The sequence below is a fragment of the Xyrauchen texanus genome, chromosome 6 (genome assembly GCF_025860055.1).
Source record: "Xyrauchen texanus isolate HMW12.3.18 chromosome 6, RBS_HiC_50CHRs, whole genome shotgun sequence".
NCBI lineage: Eukaryota > Metazoa > Chordata > Actinopteri > Cypriniformes > Catostomidae > Xyrauchen > Xyrauchen texanus.
Window position 1 is genome coordinate 34,718,085 of NC_068281.1, and position 18,303 is coordinate 34,736,387.

The window sequence follows — 18,303 nt, forward strand, 5'->3', positions numbered from 1 at the left end:
AAGGCCAAACATCGCCTTGTTCCCCTCCCAGGGTAACTAGAAGGATTCCGATGTTCTTATGGGGCATTGGGGAAGGGTACGTGCAGCCAGGTACAGACGATGCGCGGCACTGGATGAAATCCTTGCCTGCCTCTGTATCGGCGGTTCACGTACACGGTTCAGCGCATGGCAAGATTGGAATGGGTCCCCTAGTGTCGCTTCTCCAACACAACGTGGAGAGAGCAACAGAAGGGGAACGTTTGGTTACGTATGTAACCTCCATTCCACGAGGGAGGGAACGATGCGTTGTGTCTTTCCTCCGCCATGTCGCTGAACCGAGCCACTGTTGTGGCCGGACCATTTCCGGCTCCTCAGAAAAATCCTGAATGAACTCCCGTATTTGCCCCGCTTAAATACCCGTATGTCCGGGGGCGGGGTATGCAAATACTGACTTCCAACTCCCATTGGCCCTTTTCAATAGATCAGAGGTGAATATCGGCGCTCAAGGGAGACCCCTAGTGTCGCTTCTCCGACACAACGTGTCGTTCCCTCCCTCGGGGAACGGAGGTTACATACGTAACCAAACGTTTTTGATTTTTATCAAACGACAAACGAGTCAAAAATTTTTTTTTGTGGTAATCAACATTATACCACAAATGCTGTCGATTGAGCCTAACTTGAATTGAACCCAGAACATTCCTTTAACTTGCATCTGTGCATTGCACTACACGGCAATGAAGGCCTCATACAATCGCGCAGTTGTGTACCTGCATAATAGATGAATGGGAAACGTTTCTGCTCGCTAAATTTCACATACTTGTGTCATCAGTGCCCAAATGCTTAATAAGTGTTATTAGAAGAAAATGTGCTGTAACACGGTGGTACAAACTTGACTGTCCATTGTGGAGTATGTTGCAATCATCTGATTTTAAATGAATGTATATTTTCAAGCAAAACAATTATAATTTACAAGATAAAACATGAAATAATGTGTTGTTGTAGTGCTTTTAATTCGGCACAGGGTGAATAGAATTTACAAATCACTCTATCATTTTATGGTGAGGTCATGTGACCCCAGCAGCTACTACATAGCAACATCCTCATAACAACCCGCAACACTAAAGCATTGTGGCGATCAGTTTTGTACAGGCAAGCACAACTCACATTTGTTTTTGACAGAAAAAGCTTGTTTAAAAGAAGGACAAGGTGGAGTTCTGACAGTCTGCATACGTGCTGTAGAGACATTACATGGAAGTGCTGTATATCTGTCTACAGCACAAAGCTCTGCTCTCCCATGCTCCTCTAAACCTCTCCACAATGACAGCATTATACGTACAGCAGATCTGCCAGATACAACTCCCATTTCCAAGTTCCGCTGCTTCATGGCGTAGGATGCCTTTTCAAAAACAAACCCAATAAACCCAATAGCACTGCAGTCTGGTCACTTGTATTGAAATATGTCAGAACATGAGCTGAAGGACCAGAACTTAAAAACCAATCAGTCTAGGAGAAGTGAGAGGGAGTGACACATTATTTTTCGATAGTATCACTGCGGCTCGCACTTCTCCTTTCTTTTTCCCCTGTAGGGAGCAGATCCAGACTCACTTAAATCCCGCCATGGGTAAACAGAGAGGCAAACAGTGAGCCCTTCTCTAACAGTGCCTGGTACAGAGCTGGTGCTGAAAGAATAAGCACCTGATGACCTGATAAAAACATAACTGGAGAACGTAGAATGCATATGTATTTATGAGTTGATAGCTCTTACAGTGGTCACAATCTATGTTGTCTGTGTGTATTACCATAGAGGTCATGTATGGTGAATTTGCATGGTCACCAGGACACGGGATACAGTGCCATATCATGGTGGCCATGGTGGGACTTCACTCCTATGGAGCAGAGTGAGATCTTATCGTGAACAGCTTTGTTCTCCAGACAAAGGACTGGAAAGAAACCGTCTGAGGCATGACAACATGTTTCCATGCAAAGATGAAGGGTACCATTCGTACCCTTGCATATGGCTTGTGCCGCTGAATCAAAACTTCACTTTTAAAATATCCGAGTTGAATGTAATCTCAAGTTATGTTTAAAAGGTTATACCTCATTGTGTTTGACATACCATGCAAGACTGCATCGAGTATGAAGCAACTTTAAGATTACAGTAATCTGATGAGGAATGGGAATGTATTTGTACTCTTCAAAAGCAAACAACTGCATCTTTTATTCTGAGGATATTTTGTTGGAAGAATGTGGATGTTTGTTTATTACACTTGAAAAGAAAATCCCAGTTTTGAAGATAAAATGTTCTGGAGACAATATGGTGATTTACATTAACCATTAAACATACGTTAACCATTGTCACATTTTTGGGGTTGCAAGGAAATTCAGTCCTGTTGGCAGGAAATACATTATTATAGAGAGACAATTAGATCTTGAAAGTCCAGAAAAGTTTAAAGTAAACAATTTGGGACTGATACCCCCACATAAAGGGTTAACAGGTCTGCTGGATGTTAAAACTACACATATATACTGTATATAATCAATTGTTACAGCCACAAATATTTGTTTTAAATGTCATGAAAGATATGATGAAAATGACTTTTTCTCTTAAACAGCAGATATGAATTTTAACAATACTGAGCAAATGGAATTTATGATATGGCTGTCACTGACTATCACACTTTTATTTTGTTAAACAAATATAATATTGTGTCGTTTTCATTTCCCTCTTTTGTCTGGTTTTTGTTTTGTTTTTGCTTTGTAGGTTTATAATATATTTTTTAATACAGATATATGAGCTATGTTAAAAGTAAAGGTATTGAGTACTACTTGAATATGCTTTTCAAATAAAAAATGCATAGTATTTATTTTATTTATATATTAATTTGGAAAATCATATCAGCGATCCTTATTTATCATTGCCAAAGTACAATATCACAAATAATCATGTCGTCCTGCATATCCATGAAACTAAATCATGACCGTCACAGACATGGCACCTTGTCAGAGATATTACTCAGGCACATGCTTTTCTCACCTCTTGTTGGCTGCCCAAGTCTCATCCTCTGGTGATGTAGCAGTTGTCAGAATAGACAGTAGATAGCGTCCACTGGTGCTCAAACAGCTGATTCAGGGAAAGCCGCAGTATGTACCACAAAGCTGACCTTCCCCCCAGACAAAACACAGGCACAGCACTGCAGGATGAGGGCTGATTGGACGGTGTATGGAAAAAAAAACACTGCTCAAAGAACAAAAGCTTTGTTTTATTTTTGGAGGGCAGTGGTGGAAGCGGTCACATACAGGCAGTGGCTAAAGAAAATTGATTTCACATTGTGGTACTTATGAAGGGTTCAAAGGTGAGGCACACACAGAAATGCAGGCCAGTGTAGAGCTGATCTATTCATACTGTTCCTACTCTTAAAGGGCAAGATGCCCCAGAACTTCAGCTTTATGCAAATCCACACCAAGTCATTCATTTTTAAATATACAGTATATATAGATAGTTTGTCAGTCAGTTAATTAGATAGTTGCCTTGTTGTAATTATTTATTCATATTTACCTGATATAATAGTAATACAGCTATTATATTACATCACATCACATTTACTATAATATCATAATTAGTTAGTTAGTTAGTTAGTTAGTTAGTTAGTTAGTTAGTTAGTTAGTATTTTTTGTGTGTATTTAATGGTTCTATATAAAATAGAAAAGCAAATAAATCACAGAAAATTGAAATAATAATAAATAAATATTGTGGTAGTAAATTGTGGCAGTTTTAAAAAACATATTTAAAAATATGTATTGGGTCATTATTTATTTATGTATTTATTATACATTTTAGTCTCGTATGTATTAATTCTTATATTTACCATATATAATGCCAAGAATTATAATAATATCAATATCATTATTATTGTGATTATGATTATTATTATTATTGTTGTTTTTGTTCATTATTAATTTATTATATTATACGTATATTTCATGTTCATTAAAATCATTACAATTACAATACAAAAATTACATAGCATACATAAGTAATTTGTAATAAAAAATACTAAATTAAAATATATATATTTATTTTAGCCTACATAAGAATGACTATGAATACTTATATAATATACAGAAAAAACATATACTGAGTCAATTTCTGTGCAAATTTCGATGAAAAAGTATTATATTATATTTGATTTTATTATATTATATTATATTATATTATATTATATTATATTATATTATATTATATTATATTATATTATATTATATTACATTTATTACATTATATTACATTACATTATAAAGAAACCAAAATCATATCTGTTCCATAATGCAGCCATCACTATATCTACTGACTGCTGTATATAGAGTATAAACAGGTCCTAACAACTAAGCTCTAGCTCTAATAGTTTCTTAAACACTTGAATCAAATGACGGATGACTGGGGCTCTTATCTGTAATATCCAGCTCATCTCTCATGGGTCATCTAATGTGCTTGACTGCTCTCAGCTCTTCACTGCTGAATAGATTCTGGAAAACCTTTTGGAGTTGTTCATGCTGATCTTCTGTACAAGAGTTATTTCCTCTTATTCATAATAATCTTTGTCACAGTGTGTAAAAAGTTATCATATTTAACACCAGCATCCCTAAACTAGGATGTTGCCATAATGACTACAGGATCCATGCACACTATATTGGGTCTATTCACAGAAATGGATTCAAACATGCCAAATAAAACTATGCTCTTTTCACTAAAGCTAAAGCTATAAAGATAAAAAAGGCAAAAATAAACAAATGTAGAATGCAGCATTAATGCAATGCCATGACAAACAAATGCCACTATTCACATTTTAAAAAAGTTAAGTTGCTGGATGCTCTGTAGAAACAGGAAACACATTTTATTTAGAATTTTTAATAACTTCATTTTCATACAATTTAGCAGCTTAATTTAACTAACATAATGCAGCTACACTGTTTAATTAATATTTAATATTTGATCCAGTTGCATTGTTTATCCATCTATATAAGATTTATAGAATATTAATATTAATATAGATGTATTTTATCCACTACTACTGTATTACATGCAAACGATCCTGGCACAGCTCAAGACAGATACAAAGTTCTCCCTTTTTTACTTCCTCCACAATTCAGTGCTTCTATCTCACTGAATTCTCACCGCTGACACTGAGAGCAGGTTACTAAGAGAAAAACAGTCGTCATGGCGGTGAATTGCATGACTCCAACAGGGTGTGACTACAGATCTGTGAGAACGTTGTTAACACGTTTACTATCGAAGGCCTCTCCCACACACCCACATATACACCGTCACATACACACAAAGGTTGCTTTTACACTTTCTTGTTTAATCATCTACTACTGCAAACAGTTACATATAGCCTATGCCTCTAACTGTCCCTCTCAAAAGGTGACACTCTCTGACTTTCAGTTCAGCCAGAGAAGGCAGTGTCAGGCATAAAAATGTAATGACATATGTCATAAACCATAAGTAAATACGTTCAATTTTAATGTACAAATGGGACAGAGAGTGAATTGCTGAAATGCAGGAAGGAACTTGAGTGTTTGGTACTGTGTAAAGAAGTTTTTATTATTTATATATTTAGGATAAATCAGTGCCATCCTTTTAAATTCAAGGGGTCTTCAACATCAAATAGGTAATTTAGAACATACATTTGCATATTGCTTTTAAACCTTTTAAGGCAAATAATTTCCTTGTGAGTGTGTGTGTGTGTGTGTGTGTGTGTGTGTGTGTGTGTGTGTGTGTGTGTGTGTGTGTGTGTGTGTGTGTGTGTGTGTGCGTGTTTTTGTGATTTACGAGGACAATTTTGTAAGTTACAAATTAGTAATTACAAGGGTATTATGCTATAAATGTGATTTATGAGGACATTTCTAGTGTCCCCATAATTCAAATCGCTTAAAAATCATACTAAACAATGTTTTATTGAAAATGTAAAAATGCAGAATGTTTTCTGTGAGGGTTAGGTTTAGGGGTTGTGTTAGGTTTAGAGGATAGAATCTATAGTTTGTACAGTATAAAAGACATTATGTCTATGGAAAGTCCTCATAATGATAGGTAGACCAACATATGTGTGTGTGTGTGTGTGTGTGTGTGTGTGTGTGTGTGTGTGTGTGTGTGTGTGTGTGTGTGTGTGTGTGTGTGTGTGTGTGTGTGTGTGTGTGTGTGTGTGTTTGTTTGTATTTGGGGGGCATGGGGGTGAGGCGGATGTGTTACAATTTCATGTATCTTTCATAATTTGTTGAGCACTATTCACAATGGTGAGTTATTGTGCTATGACTGTTCTTCCAAGGTAAAGCCAACACCCCATCTTACAATTTGTCACCAGAGGCAATATTTCATCACTATGTCATCATATTTCATGCAGTAACAACTCTAGTGGTGTACAACACACAGCAAACTAACTATGCAATGGCTGTGATACAAGAAACATTGTTTGAAGCAAAACTAGCAAATCTGATATGACAAGGATTCATTACAAACGTCACTTCCCTTACCTCCCTGAGGCTGTCTAATTAAATGGAGATAAAAACTATTCTGACGGCACTACTTGCACTAATTATGTAATAGAATGTGATTAACAAATAAATTCCATATAAATAGGCCATACAGTAATATATTTTATTTGATATGAAAACAATTCAAAATCCTTGTCCACGAATAGTTATTGTTTTATTAATTATTATTACTACTAATAATAAAATAATAATTGTAATAATATTAATAATATGAAGAATTCATAGTAATGGTCTACTAATAATAATTGTAATAGTTTTATGATGATACATTTTATAATAAGGCATTTATTGTTTTTTATATTATTATTAATATTGCTATGCATATTATTGATTATAAAATGCTTATTTTAATACTGCCATTAAAATTATTGGTCAGTGCAAGACATCTTTATCTGTTAAAGAACCCTTATTGGCACAAACACTGATTGTGTCCCTATAGTGTTCGTTAAATTCGTTGTACACGGTGAGGTCAAAGTACACATGAAGACAGTCTGATAAAGACTCCCTTTGCAGTGGCCTTATAAATAAATAAATACAATTCTTTGCTTGTGTTAAAGCCAGTATTCATGAGAATAACTTTAAGGCTGTGATTTCAATACAATATGCTCAGGTTTTTTTTCTTATTCAAAATGCGACCTTATTATTACTTATTATTTCGAAAAGCAGCGAGTTCTTGTTTTTAAGACAATAAACAGCAGGCTGCAGAGATAATCTTGATATGCCTAATGTGTATGACAGTCTATGTAATGCGTACACTGAAACACTGGAAATACAAGTTCATTTTTGTATGCTTCGCATTAGTACAAATTTAGTGTATATTAAAAAAATTACTAAATGATTAGGCTAAATGTCAACCAACTGTCCATTTTATATTTAAATAATAATAATCATAATAATAAACAGGAAATCCGCAATGCGATTTTTAGTTCTGAGAAACGGGTTTGAGTCGTCTTTAAATGTAGCTATTATTAAACATTGGAGATTATTATTATTATTATTATTATTATATATTATTATTATTATTATTATTATCTATTAGGCTTTTCTTCTTATTTTGTTGCTTGGTGGTTGAAAATGAATGCTTAGTTTGTTATAGTTGTTTTATCATGGCTAATCGATTATGTTATTTTATCTCAGCGCAATCAGTTAGCGTTTAGTAGGCTATATATACTTATCAATGATCAAACGCATATTAATTTAAAATCTTCTTATTCAAATTAACTATATAAAACAAAATGTCCTATACAAAATTATCCTCGTGAGTTGTTCTTTTTTTCCCCCCTAAATGTAAATAGTCTGCGGTGGTTTCTGGAAGACAGCAGACAATTTGATTTCACTGTGTCTTTGTTATCAAAGAGACACATTTAGAGAACAGCTCATCTGTCAAATCACTGCAGGACAGACAGCAGACTGACGCCCGGGTCATGGATTCACACACTGCTTTGAAAATGGTCTGGATAGCGTCTCGTGGGGAAAATACTTCAATGCAGCTGCTGTGCAAATAAAGTTAGAATTATGTTCTTTTTATTGCACTTAAGAGAGCGAGATTTCTGCAGAGAATAAATGATGAAAATTCGATTTTAATAAATCGTTATCATGACTTAAAAGTTAAAGGATTTGTAGTAAATTACCGAAAACAAAAATAGCGCATAATATTTATTTTGGCTTTTTAAGCGCATTGCAGATGTTTAAATATGACATATGACATATTTAATATATATATATATATATATATATATACATATCATATTTAAACATCTGCGATGCGCTTAAAAAGCCTTAAAAATTTTTGGAAACTTTATATATATATATATATATATATATATATATATATATATATATATATATATATATATATATATATATATATATATATATATAAAGTTTATATATATTATTGTGAATTGATTTAATAACATTACTTAGAATTATCATATTATACAGTGTTCATGTATTAAATATATTATATTACGGTGACTTCATGAACACATGCAAAACAGGTCTGGAAATAATTCTATGTTCGTTAAATATATGGAAAAGCGTCAGGGACCCTCACGACTTCAGAAAGATGAATCCAACTGACATCCACCCACACCTGATCACGTCACAATACAATGTATATTCTGCCTGAATGAATTATCACCTGTTCAAAGTCAAGCACTCAGTAATGCCCATTGCCCGCTGGGTGTTTGTGTATCCCTTACAAGCCTAAATGATGTCCCATCGTCTTAGATGAACTAATTAGCAACGACCTCATTTACATAGCATGGAAAATGTTCAACATCAGAACAAATAAAAGAATGAGTGAGTTCATCACACTTTTTTGATGGTTACCCCAACATAATACATCCACAATACATCAGGGCAGTGCTTTGTTTATTTTTATTTTTTACAGAAATCGAAAATGCATTAATAGGCTATATCATTTACTCCTCCAACTATTTTTCTACAGCATTTTTCAAACTACTGTATATGCACACATTTAAGAAAAAGGACATCAAATATATATATTTTTTTATGTTATGCAATTAATGAATGATGCCATTTATTTACACGTTTTATTACAATGTATTGGTTTAAATTACAATGATCTCAAAATGATTTTCTTATGTCTTAAATATTCAGTGAAGCAATCACACATGTTTCTTCCCTTTCGAAAATGCCGTCGGATATATAAGAGTTGGATTTTCCTTTGGACATCAAGGACGTGAAAACTAAGTTGGGCGGAAAGTGAAGAGCAGCACCCCTATAGAGCAGATGTGTTTGCTCAAGCTGGAATCCAATCAGAGGCTCGGAGCAACAGGAGGCGCCTCCTCTCTTAAACATCGTCACGAGAGAACGGAGAACTTCCATTCCCAATGTTCTCCAAGACCTGCCACCACAGAACCGCGGGATCCAGCGAACAGCAACTTATGGCAATCCACCAATAGGTCAGTGCTGACTTTTTCTTCCCAAATATTCCGTCTTGACTATAAATGTCTTCCCCAGCTCTAGGCAAACATCTGGTTGTTGGGGCTGAGGAGGACCTAAATCATTTCGGGTGTTGTTTTGTTGCCCTGTCTCTCTCTCTCCCTCTCTCTCCCTCTCTCTTATCTGTTGTGGGTCTTATCAAGTGGTTATCTCTTTTCTGAAAAGACATATTACGTTTTGTTTCCTATCTCTTACGCTGTGTGAGTTTTTTTGTGGTAATTATGATGAGACTACATCAGGAGGGAGGACGGGCTCATGACACGGATGGATTCAGATCTTCAGTGTAAAGCCCTGTATGGTGTGTGTGTGTGTGTGTGTGTGTGTGTGTGTGTGTAGTAGCTATGTGCGCATGTGTTTCCTTGGAATATCTTGAAGTTGTGTGCGGTCATTCATGTCATAACACTGGCATTACAAGCATGAAATGATTTGGGTAAGTTTACGCGATTTCTGAAGTGAAACTGTGCCCTGTCATGAAAAGTGAACATTACGTATAGTCTATCAATTCGAATTTATTTTAATATTTGCGGCAATTATTGCCCGCTTAATAAACTTTATATGGAAGTTTGTTTGTTTTTGTTTTTTTAGAGAAAACTTCTCTTTGGTAAAGTTGCTTTGGTATCTTAGGAACGTTAACAATAGTTGTCTGGGTGCTCTGAACCCTCTACATGCAGTGCATTTGAAATTTAAGTGTACATTTTCGTTTATTTTAAAAACAATCTATTCACACTTTGTGCTTTGGGCCTATATACCCACCTTATCCCACAAAACAGTCATCCTTAATTCATCTTCTCGTTTTCAGTGTCCTCGGCCTCTCCATTTTCCACACACAGAGGGATATAGAAAGAGATCCTGGATGGACCTGGGTGATAACAGCTGGTCCATGGTCAAGCGCGAAGTGTCCAGCAGCAGCAGTCCAGGGTCTCCGGCAGAGCAGAGCTACCTGAACACGGACCGGAGAGACCGGCTGAGATCACCGACGCACCTGGACGCGTTGGGAACCCGACGCACCGAGGGCAGGCCCCTACACTCCTACGTTCACTTTGGGCATCCCAACAACGTCCTGCCCAGTTCAGACGACGTTACGCTCTTCACGGATTTAGACCAGGGCAACAAACTCATCATCTCAGGCGGACACACCAGGGAGGCGCATAAAGGAGGCCTTATTGTGGACCCTACCGACATGTATCAGACGCTGGCCATCGCCGCGGCCCAGAGTCAGGCCGGCTATAACGACTCGCCGCCGGCCAGTTACATGCACTCCAACCCCAATTCTCCCGTATACGTTCCGACGTCTCGAGTCGGGACGATGATACCGAGTTTGTCGTACCTTCAACCCAGCGTGTCATCGCAGCCGAGCCATGCGGTCAGCAGTCATTCGGTCTGGTCGCAGTCCGCCCCAGAGAGCCCGTCCTACAGCACTGGAAGCCCACACACCTCCAACAGGTTCCACTACTCGCCCAGTCCACCCATGAATAACAGCACATCGAGGGATACCAGCTATCCATTGAATGTCAGTAGTCGAGACCAGTATCTTTCACGACCGATAAGTGGATCTTATAGCAGTCCGTATCCTCCTTACGTTGCACCGCAGCTATCGCAGTTACCGACGGCGTGGCCAGCAGGGCCTTTCGAGAACTCCATGCTTCATTCCCTGCAATCCAGAAGCGCACCACTGTCCATCAGAGGACCGAATGGAGGTAAGCTACATTCATCATGTCAGCTGTATCACTTTTTTAAGTATGTATATATATATATATATATATATATATATATACACACTCAGGTTATTTTTCTGGTATTTTGTTATTTATATAAGTGTATTACGTTTATCTATTAATTCTTAAATTTTTACCTCGCAAGTTGTTCTCCATAATTAGGTAAAAAAAAGGCCTTTAAAGTGATGTTAAATAGGCCCATGTTGCATGATCATTCATAAATGAATAATAACAGCATTCAAATATACTTGTGTATAATTAAACTATAAATTAAATCTCTTTGCTGACCCTGAAGCAGTTTTTACAAAATATTTGACGTTGCCAACGCATTTCTAAAGTTGTAGCACATGGGATCTTGTGTGTGTTGAAGGCAAGAATTTAGCCTATATGCGCATTATTGTCCATGTTAAAATAATTACAATTACAAAACAATATAATTGCATAGGCTACGTTTAGTAAAATGAATAAATAAATATCTATATCTACATGTATGTATATATATATATATATATATATATATATATATATATATATATATATATATATATACACACACACACATATATATATACACGCGCACACACACACACACACACACACACACGTATATATATATATATATATATATATATATATATATATATATATATATATATATATATATATATATATATATATAGTGGCCTACATAAGAATTACTCAGTATACTTGTGAAAAATAACAGTAATGTAAAAAGTGAGGCCAGTTCTGATTTCTGATTTTGAATGTGTAAATTTGGATAGAAAATAGTATTATATTATATAATTATATTAGATTAATTCGTTTATTTATTTAGGCTAGTTGTTTATTTATTGAACTGACAAACACATCACATCTGTCATTAATGTCATTAGCCTGTTACAATGTGTCTCAAGTCAATTAATTTGGTATACATTGAAGTTGATGATGTTGACTGAAGGTGAAATGTCTGTGTGTCAGATTTGCTGGAGGACATGATGGAGAGCCGCGAGTGCGTCAACTGCGGCTCCATTTCCACCCCGCTGTGGAGACGCGACGGCACGGGTCACTTTCTCTGTAACGCCTGCGGTCTGTACAGCAAAATGAATGGACTCAGCCGGCCATTAATTAAACCTCAGAAGCGTATGGTGAGCACCGACACGACGAGCTACTTAACCACTCATTTTCCAGCCTATTTATTTCAAACAATAGCCAAAGGTTATCTGGAAACATCTTCACAGGTCTACTCCCATGATAAAGGCTATTTGTATTGGCGTCACACGTTTGCAGACATTGGACATTAATTTGGCAACAAAAAGACTGCATCGAATAATTACTATATATATATATATATATATATATATATATATATATATATATATATATATATATATATATATATATATATATATATATATATATATATAAGAATGCCCCTTTTTATTGTTGTTGATTTAAAAATGACTTTGAATATTATGTAGGTCTAATATTTTAGAAATTGCTGTTTCAACAGCCTAAAGTCAACATTTATACAAAACCTTCATGTAAAAGTTTCTAAATCTTTGGCTATATTATTATGAGAGGTTTTGTCTGTTTAAATATATAATGCAATTGTTCATTTATTCTGTCTCAAGTCGTCTTCAAGGCGGATTGGTCTGTCTTGCGCAAACTGTCAGACGAGCACAACAACACTGTGGCGAAGAAACGCGGACGGAGAGCCCGTGTGCAACGCCTGTGGACTTTACACAAAGTTACATGGGGTAGGTAACAACAGACATTCCGTGATCAAGATGTCTTCTAACATAAAACTGGCAAGCAAAAGATAAAGATCATTTCAAAGAAATAAATACATTCTGGTTAGATACTATTGCTGCTCTATCGTATCTTATGAGGTCTTTAAGGTGGTATCCTATTGCTTCTGTTACCTTGCTTTTTTGAGTTGAATGGATTTTACTCTCCAAAACCCTCTAGGTAGATTTTGGGCTCAACTGTATATAGATTTTTAGTTTGTTGTCATTTGGTTAATACTTTTTCCTTTATCCTTTGCAAATAAAAAAGACAAAAGTTATTATCACATGAAAGTAAGATAAACAGACTTTGTTTGTAGGCTACCAGTGATGTAAAATATGATTTCATGTTGTTGTTTTTTTGTTCAGGTTCCTCGCCCACTTGCCATGAAGAAAGAAGGTATTCAGACAAGGAAAAGAAAACCAAAAACCTTGAATAAAACAAAGGGATCATCTGGTATGTTATAACACACAGACACATTAAAACATCTTTCATTTCGGTGTGTATATGGTAATTGGTAATCTTGGTGGTCAACTAACTTGTTAAAATGATACAGGGAGTAGTTCTGTCCCCATGACTCCAACTTCCTCATCGTCCTCTGAGGAGTGCGCGAAAAACAGTCCATCATCAACGCAGGTGCCTGTAACTTCAGTAAGTTCATTTTTAAATAAATTTGTCTAGAACTAGTCAGTAATGGGCCAAACTTAAATCTAAGTGTGTTGTTTTACATTTATCATTGTTAATGAAGTGCTGTTTAAAGGGATAGTTCACCCAAAAATGAAAATTCTCTCATCATTTACTCACCCTCATGCCTTCTCAGACGTGTATGATTATTTTTCTGCTGAAGAACACAAGGGAATATTTTTAGAAGAATAGTTCAGCTTTGTAGGTCCATACAATGTAAGTGAATGGTGACCAAAACTTTTACATTCTGAAAAGCACATACAGTCAGCATAAAAGTAATCCATAAGACTCCAGTGGTTAAATAAATTTCTTCAGAAGTGATATGATAGGTGTGGGCAAGAAACAGATCAATATTTAAGTTCTTTTTTACTTTAAATCTCCACTTTCACTTTCACATTCTTTGCTTTTTGCCCATGGCATTCACATTATTCATGTATGTCACCACCTACTGGTCGAGGCTGGTCAAAGGTGGAGATTTATAGTAAAAAGGAATTAACTATAGATTTGTTTCTCACCTACACCTATCATATTGCTCTGAAGATATGGATTTAGTCACTGGAGACACATGGATAAATTTTATGCTGCCTTTATGTACCTTTTGGAGATTCAAAGTTTTGACCACCATTCACTTGCATTGTATGGACCTACACAGCTGAGCTTAACTTAATGCCTTCAAGTTTATTCAGAGATGTTTAATAATATTTTTGACTTGAATCAAACCAGTTAATTCACATAAAGCACATTTTAGGTTAACATTTTTACAGTGCATAAAGGCATGCTTTAATATTAATTGGTTTGATCCAGGTCAACTCTTCGACGCTGGTGGGTCAAATTGAGGTTCCAGGCACGACAGGCTCCATGGTGAAGTACCCCGGACAGCAGAGTCTTTACACGAATGTAGGCCTGACGTCCACAGCTGACGTGGCAGCCTCCGTGAGAGGGGACACTTGGTGCCCTATGGCCTTGGCCTAAACCCTGGCATTATGAGATGGGAGCCATGCGGCGTCCTTCAGCTCTTTAGAACATCCCTTTGGCATTGTGCTTTAAGTGGCCGGTTCTGGCAGGGTGTTTGGCTGTCATCCGTTTTTGGTCTGTGTTATTGATCTTGAGCAGAGGCCTTATCTGTTCCAAATACTCCAGTTTTTGAATCACCCGTGGAATACTTTGACTGGGTGTCCATACTGGAGATTATCTGTGGCACTCTGCACTAGAGGACAACACTTGAGAGAGTCTTTATATGCCTTTGGTACTTTCAGAGCACACCCCACACCATGAGTGTTGCTCGGAGGAGAAAGTGGAACAAAATGTATTTTTTCAAATTAGATTTGTATATATTAATGCTAACAGATATTTTGCCTATCTGGAAAGACACGGTTGTTGATTGGGATTGTGATGAAGAGAAAAAAATGGTTGATCTTTTCTGAAACTGGAATTGAAGATAAAGTGCAAAGGTCTTCCAACTGATGAATGCAAACATATTTATGAAGCTACGGTTGTTCAAATAATGCATATACTGTATTTGTCAATAAAGATAATGTCAAATAGATTAGGATTGAAGCCTTGCCTTTCCTTTTAAGTCTTGTTTCAATGATGTTGTCGCATTGTGATGTGCTCACCTACCTGCACACCGTAAAAAAAATGAAAAATAAAAAAAGCTCTTATGTGATGGTTTAAAACAGGGTATCAAAGGTCACAAGAGGCTTGTAGTGTCTTGTTTGATTACACATTGAGATCACTGTCAAATTATAATGGTCTAATCAAGCAAATTCGTAATGAAGAATATACTTCTCAGATCAGATCCTCTCAACTGCTCTGGAAGTTCAAACCTAAATGGAGAAATCGGAACGGTGTAAATAGTCAGCAAAACAGACCTTTAGATTTTTGTTAGAACAAACAGCACTCAGGATTTCATTTCTGATGCATATTTTGTTACAATACAAAACTGCAAAAAAAAAAAGAAAAAAGGTTTTGCTGAAATACGTTTGGATGGAAGACTACCTAACTTATGACACTGATTTGCATATTATCAATGTGTATTACTTGCTGTTTAATTTTATTTTTATTACTTTCAGTTTGATACACTTCTCTGGTCACTGCTTTAGCTGATGGACGGACAATGTTTACTCTGGATCTTGCTTTTGCAATTTATTAAATGATTAAGGGAGAATAATGTGACATAATAAACCAGTAGTGAATGAATAAAGTTTCTTGTGAGTTACCATCTAAGCCACAAACATAATGCACAATGATGGTAAATAATGAGCAATCCAAACCACTTCATTCACTCATGAATGAGTTCAATCTCAAGTGGTTTTGGTGTGCATGATTAACTGCCTCTGAGCTGTTAACAGTTATCCGACTACAAGTTTTCCATGTAAACTATTTGACAATTTAACAAGCTTTTGTGTTATAGGGACACTGTGTAAACAACGCAAGAACTGTTTTGCTCTAGTTGTGGTTCTCCACCTTTTTAACCTCCAGAACTATTTATTTCTGCAGTGTAGTGTGTACCATAAAGGTGTTTGTTTATTTTATTTGAATTAACGTATTTGTATTTTATGGTTGTATTTTCTTATTGATTCTAAAATTACTCTGGGTTAGTATAGACACAGCTTCGATTATTTGGTATCATATTTAAAGCATATGACAATTGTTTATTTAGTTTAATTTAGAGGTTAAAGTTGTTCTACATACTCTTCACATGAACATTATCACGTTATGAACCACTGGACATAATTGTAATGAAGTACCATAAATATAATGAATATGCTGTCTTTTTCCCCTTACATTTTCCCATGAATTTTCCACAGTCATCATCAGATAATTTTTTTATTTATTATTTTTTTGATAAGAATGTTTTAAAACCATTGACTCTCCTTACGTTTTCCAGTGTACAGAGTATGAGAAGAATGTCATTGTTGGGTTTATTATGGTGAAAACTATGCAAACTAAATTCTGTTTGTTGAGATTAGTTCATTAACACTGGAATAATAAATAAGAGCCATAACTAAACTATTTTGTTTTCCCTGCCCTTATTTTCATTTGAAAGATATAAAACTGTTTTAATTTAACCAAGAATTATTCAATATTGATAGAACAACAAAACTGACGACATTTCATTTTCACTGGTTTTCTAGTCACAGATTTACCAATAATACTCACTGTTCAAAGAAAGAGTGAGATTGTTTGCTCATATGTTACATACATTTTTCTTTTGTTTCAATGGCACACTGAAGAAAATTAAAATTGTTGCCATTTTTGCAAAGCAGTTAGTAATTAAATTGACCTATTAGTTTAATTTGTTTCTTTATTAATTTACAGAATTCAAAGGAATATTCCAGGTTCAATACAAGTTAAGATCAGCCGACAGCATTTGTGGAACAATGTTTATTAATTTAAACATGTTTTCTTTAAAAAAAAAAAAAAAAGCAAAAATTGAGATCAAACTGATGCACTTACAGTGGAAGTGAATAGGGGCCAATCCATAAATGTTAAAATACACCGTTTCAAAGTATAGCCACAAGACATAAACAATATGCATGGTAACATGATTTTAGTGTGATAAAATTGCTTACTGACCTTTTCTGTGTAAAGTTATATTCAATTTTGTTAATTTGCCATGATGACATAACACTGTAAAACCTATAATCCTGTAAGTGAATATGTAAACATCTTTACAGATAAAATAATCCACAAATTTTAACAAGAATTAATGTGAGTGTTTTTAATTAAATTATAAGCTTCATATTGCTGCCTTTAAACCCTCCAAAAATTGGCCCCATTCACTTCCATTGTAAGTGCCTCAATGTAACCCAGAGACTATCAAAATTATGCCACAAATGCTTTTGATTAAGCTAAACTTGTAGTGAACCAGGAATACTCCCTTATTAAATCTATTCAATCAAAAAACGATTGAAGTGTTCTATTGTACATTAAATGGTTCTAAGTAGTAAATAAATGTAAAGGAATATTTCACCCAAAAATTTAAATTCTATCAACATTTACTAACCCTCATGGTGTCATAGATGTGTATGGATTTCTTTCTTCTGCTGAACACAAATGAAAAATTCCATACAATGCAAGTGAACAGTGATAAAAATCTTTAAGCCCCAAAAGCACATAAAGGCAGCATAAAAGTAATCCATAAGATTTTGGTGGTAAAATAAATGACTTGAGAAGCGATATGATAGGTGTGGATAAAAACAGATCAATATTTATGTCCTTTTTTAGCATAAATCTCCACCGTTGACCAACCCTGCCAGATTGTGGTGATATGCACAAAGAATGTGACTCATCATAAAACAAAAGAAGAAGAAGTTGGACGTTTCTCAACCACACCAAATAGATCACTTCTAATGACATGATTTAACCACTGGAGTCTTATGGATTACTTTTATTCTGCCTTTATGTGATTTTTGCAGCTTCAAAGTTTAGGTCACCTTTCACTTGCCTACAGAACTGAAATATTCTTCTAAAAATCTTCATTTGTGTTCTACAGAAGAAAGAAAGACACACATCTGGGATAGCCTGAGAGTGAGTAAATGGTGAGAGGATTTTTTTCATTTTTGAGTTAACTATTCTTTTAATATCATACATAAACTATAAATATCTTTTCTAACTT

General features: G+C 35.3%; 1 protein-coding gene across 2 annotated transcripts; it reads left to right on the forward strand.

Annotated features, from left to right (window-relative positions):
* Positions 1 to 9,300: 9,300 nt before the first annotated feature.
* LOC127644600 (GATA-binding factor 6-B-like) lies at positions 9,301 to 15,226 on the forward strand. Of its 2 annotated transcripts, none has more exons than XM_052127855.1 (7): positions 9,301 to 9,458; positions 10,298 to 11,195; positions 12,192 to 12,358; positions 12,845 to 12,970; positions 13,367 to 13,454; positions 13,555 to 13,649; positions 14,487 to 15,226. In XM_052127855.1, the coding sequence occupies exons 2-7, from the start codon at positions 10,352 to 10,354 to the stop codon at positions 14,652 to 14,654; spliced, it is 1,488 nt and encodes a 495-aa protein (XP_051983815.1). In that variant the 5' UTR covers positions 9,301 to 9,458; positions 10,298 to 10,351; the 3' UTR covers positions 14,655 to 15,226. The 2 variants fall into 2 exon arrangements, with proteins under 2 accessions (XP_051983815.1, XP_051983814.1); XM_052127854.1 differs by lacking the exon at positions 9,301 to 9,458 and adding an exon at positions 9,560 to 9,928.
* Positions 15,227 to 18,303: the final 3,077 nt, after the last annotated feature.

Bases quoted from the DNA above. Each gene is read 5' to 3' on its own strand.
- LOC127644600 (XM_052127854.1), top strand. The intron at 11,196-12,191 runs GTAAGCTACATT...TCTGTGTGTCAG, and splicing joins CATCAGAGGACCGAATGGAG to ATTTGCTGGAGGACATGATG. The intron at 12,359-12,844 runs GTGAGCACCGAC...TTCTGTCTCAAG, and splicing joins TTAAACCTCAGAAGCGTATG to TCGTCTTCAAGGCGGATTGG.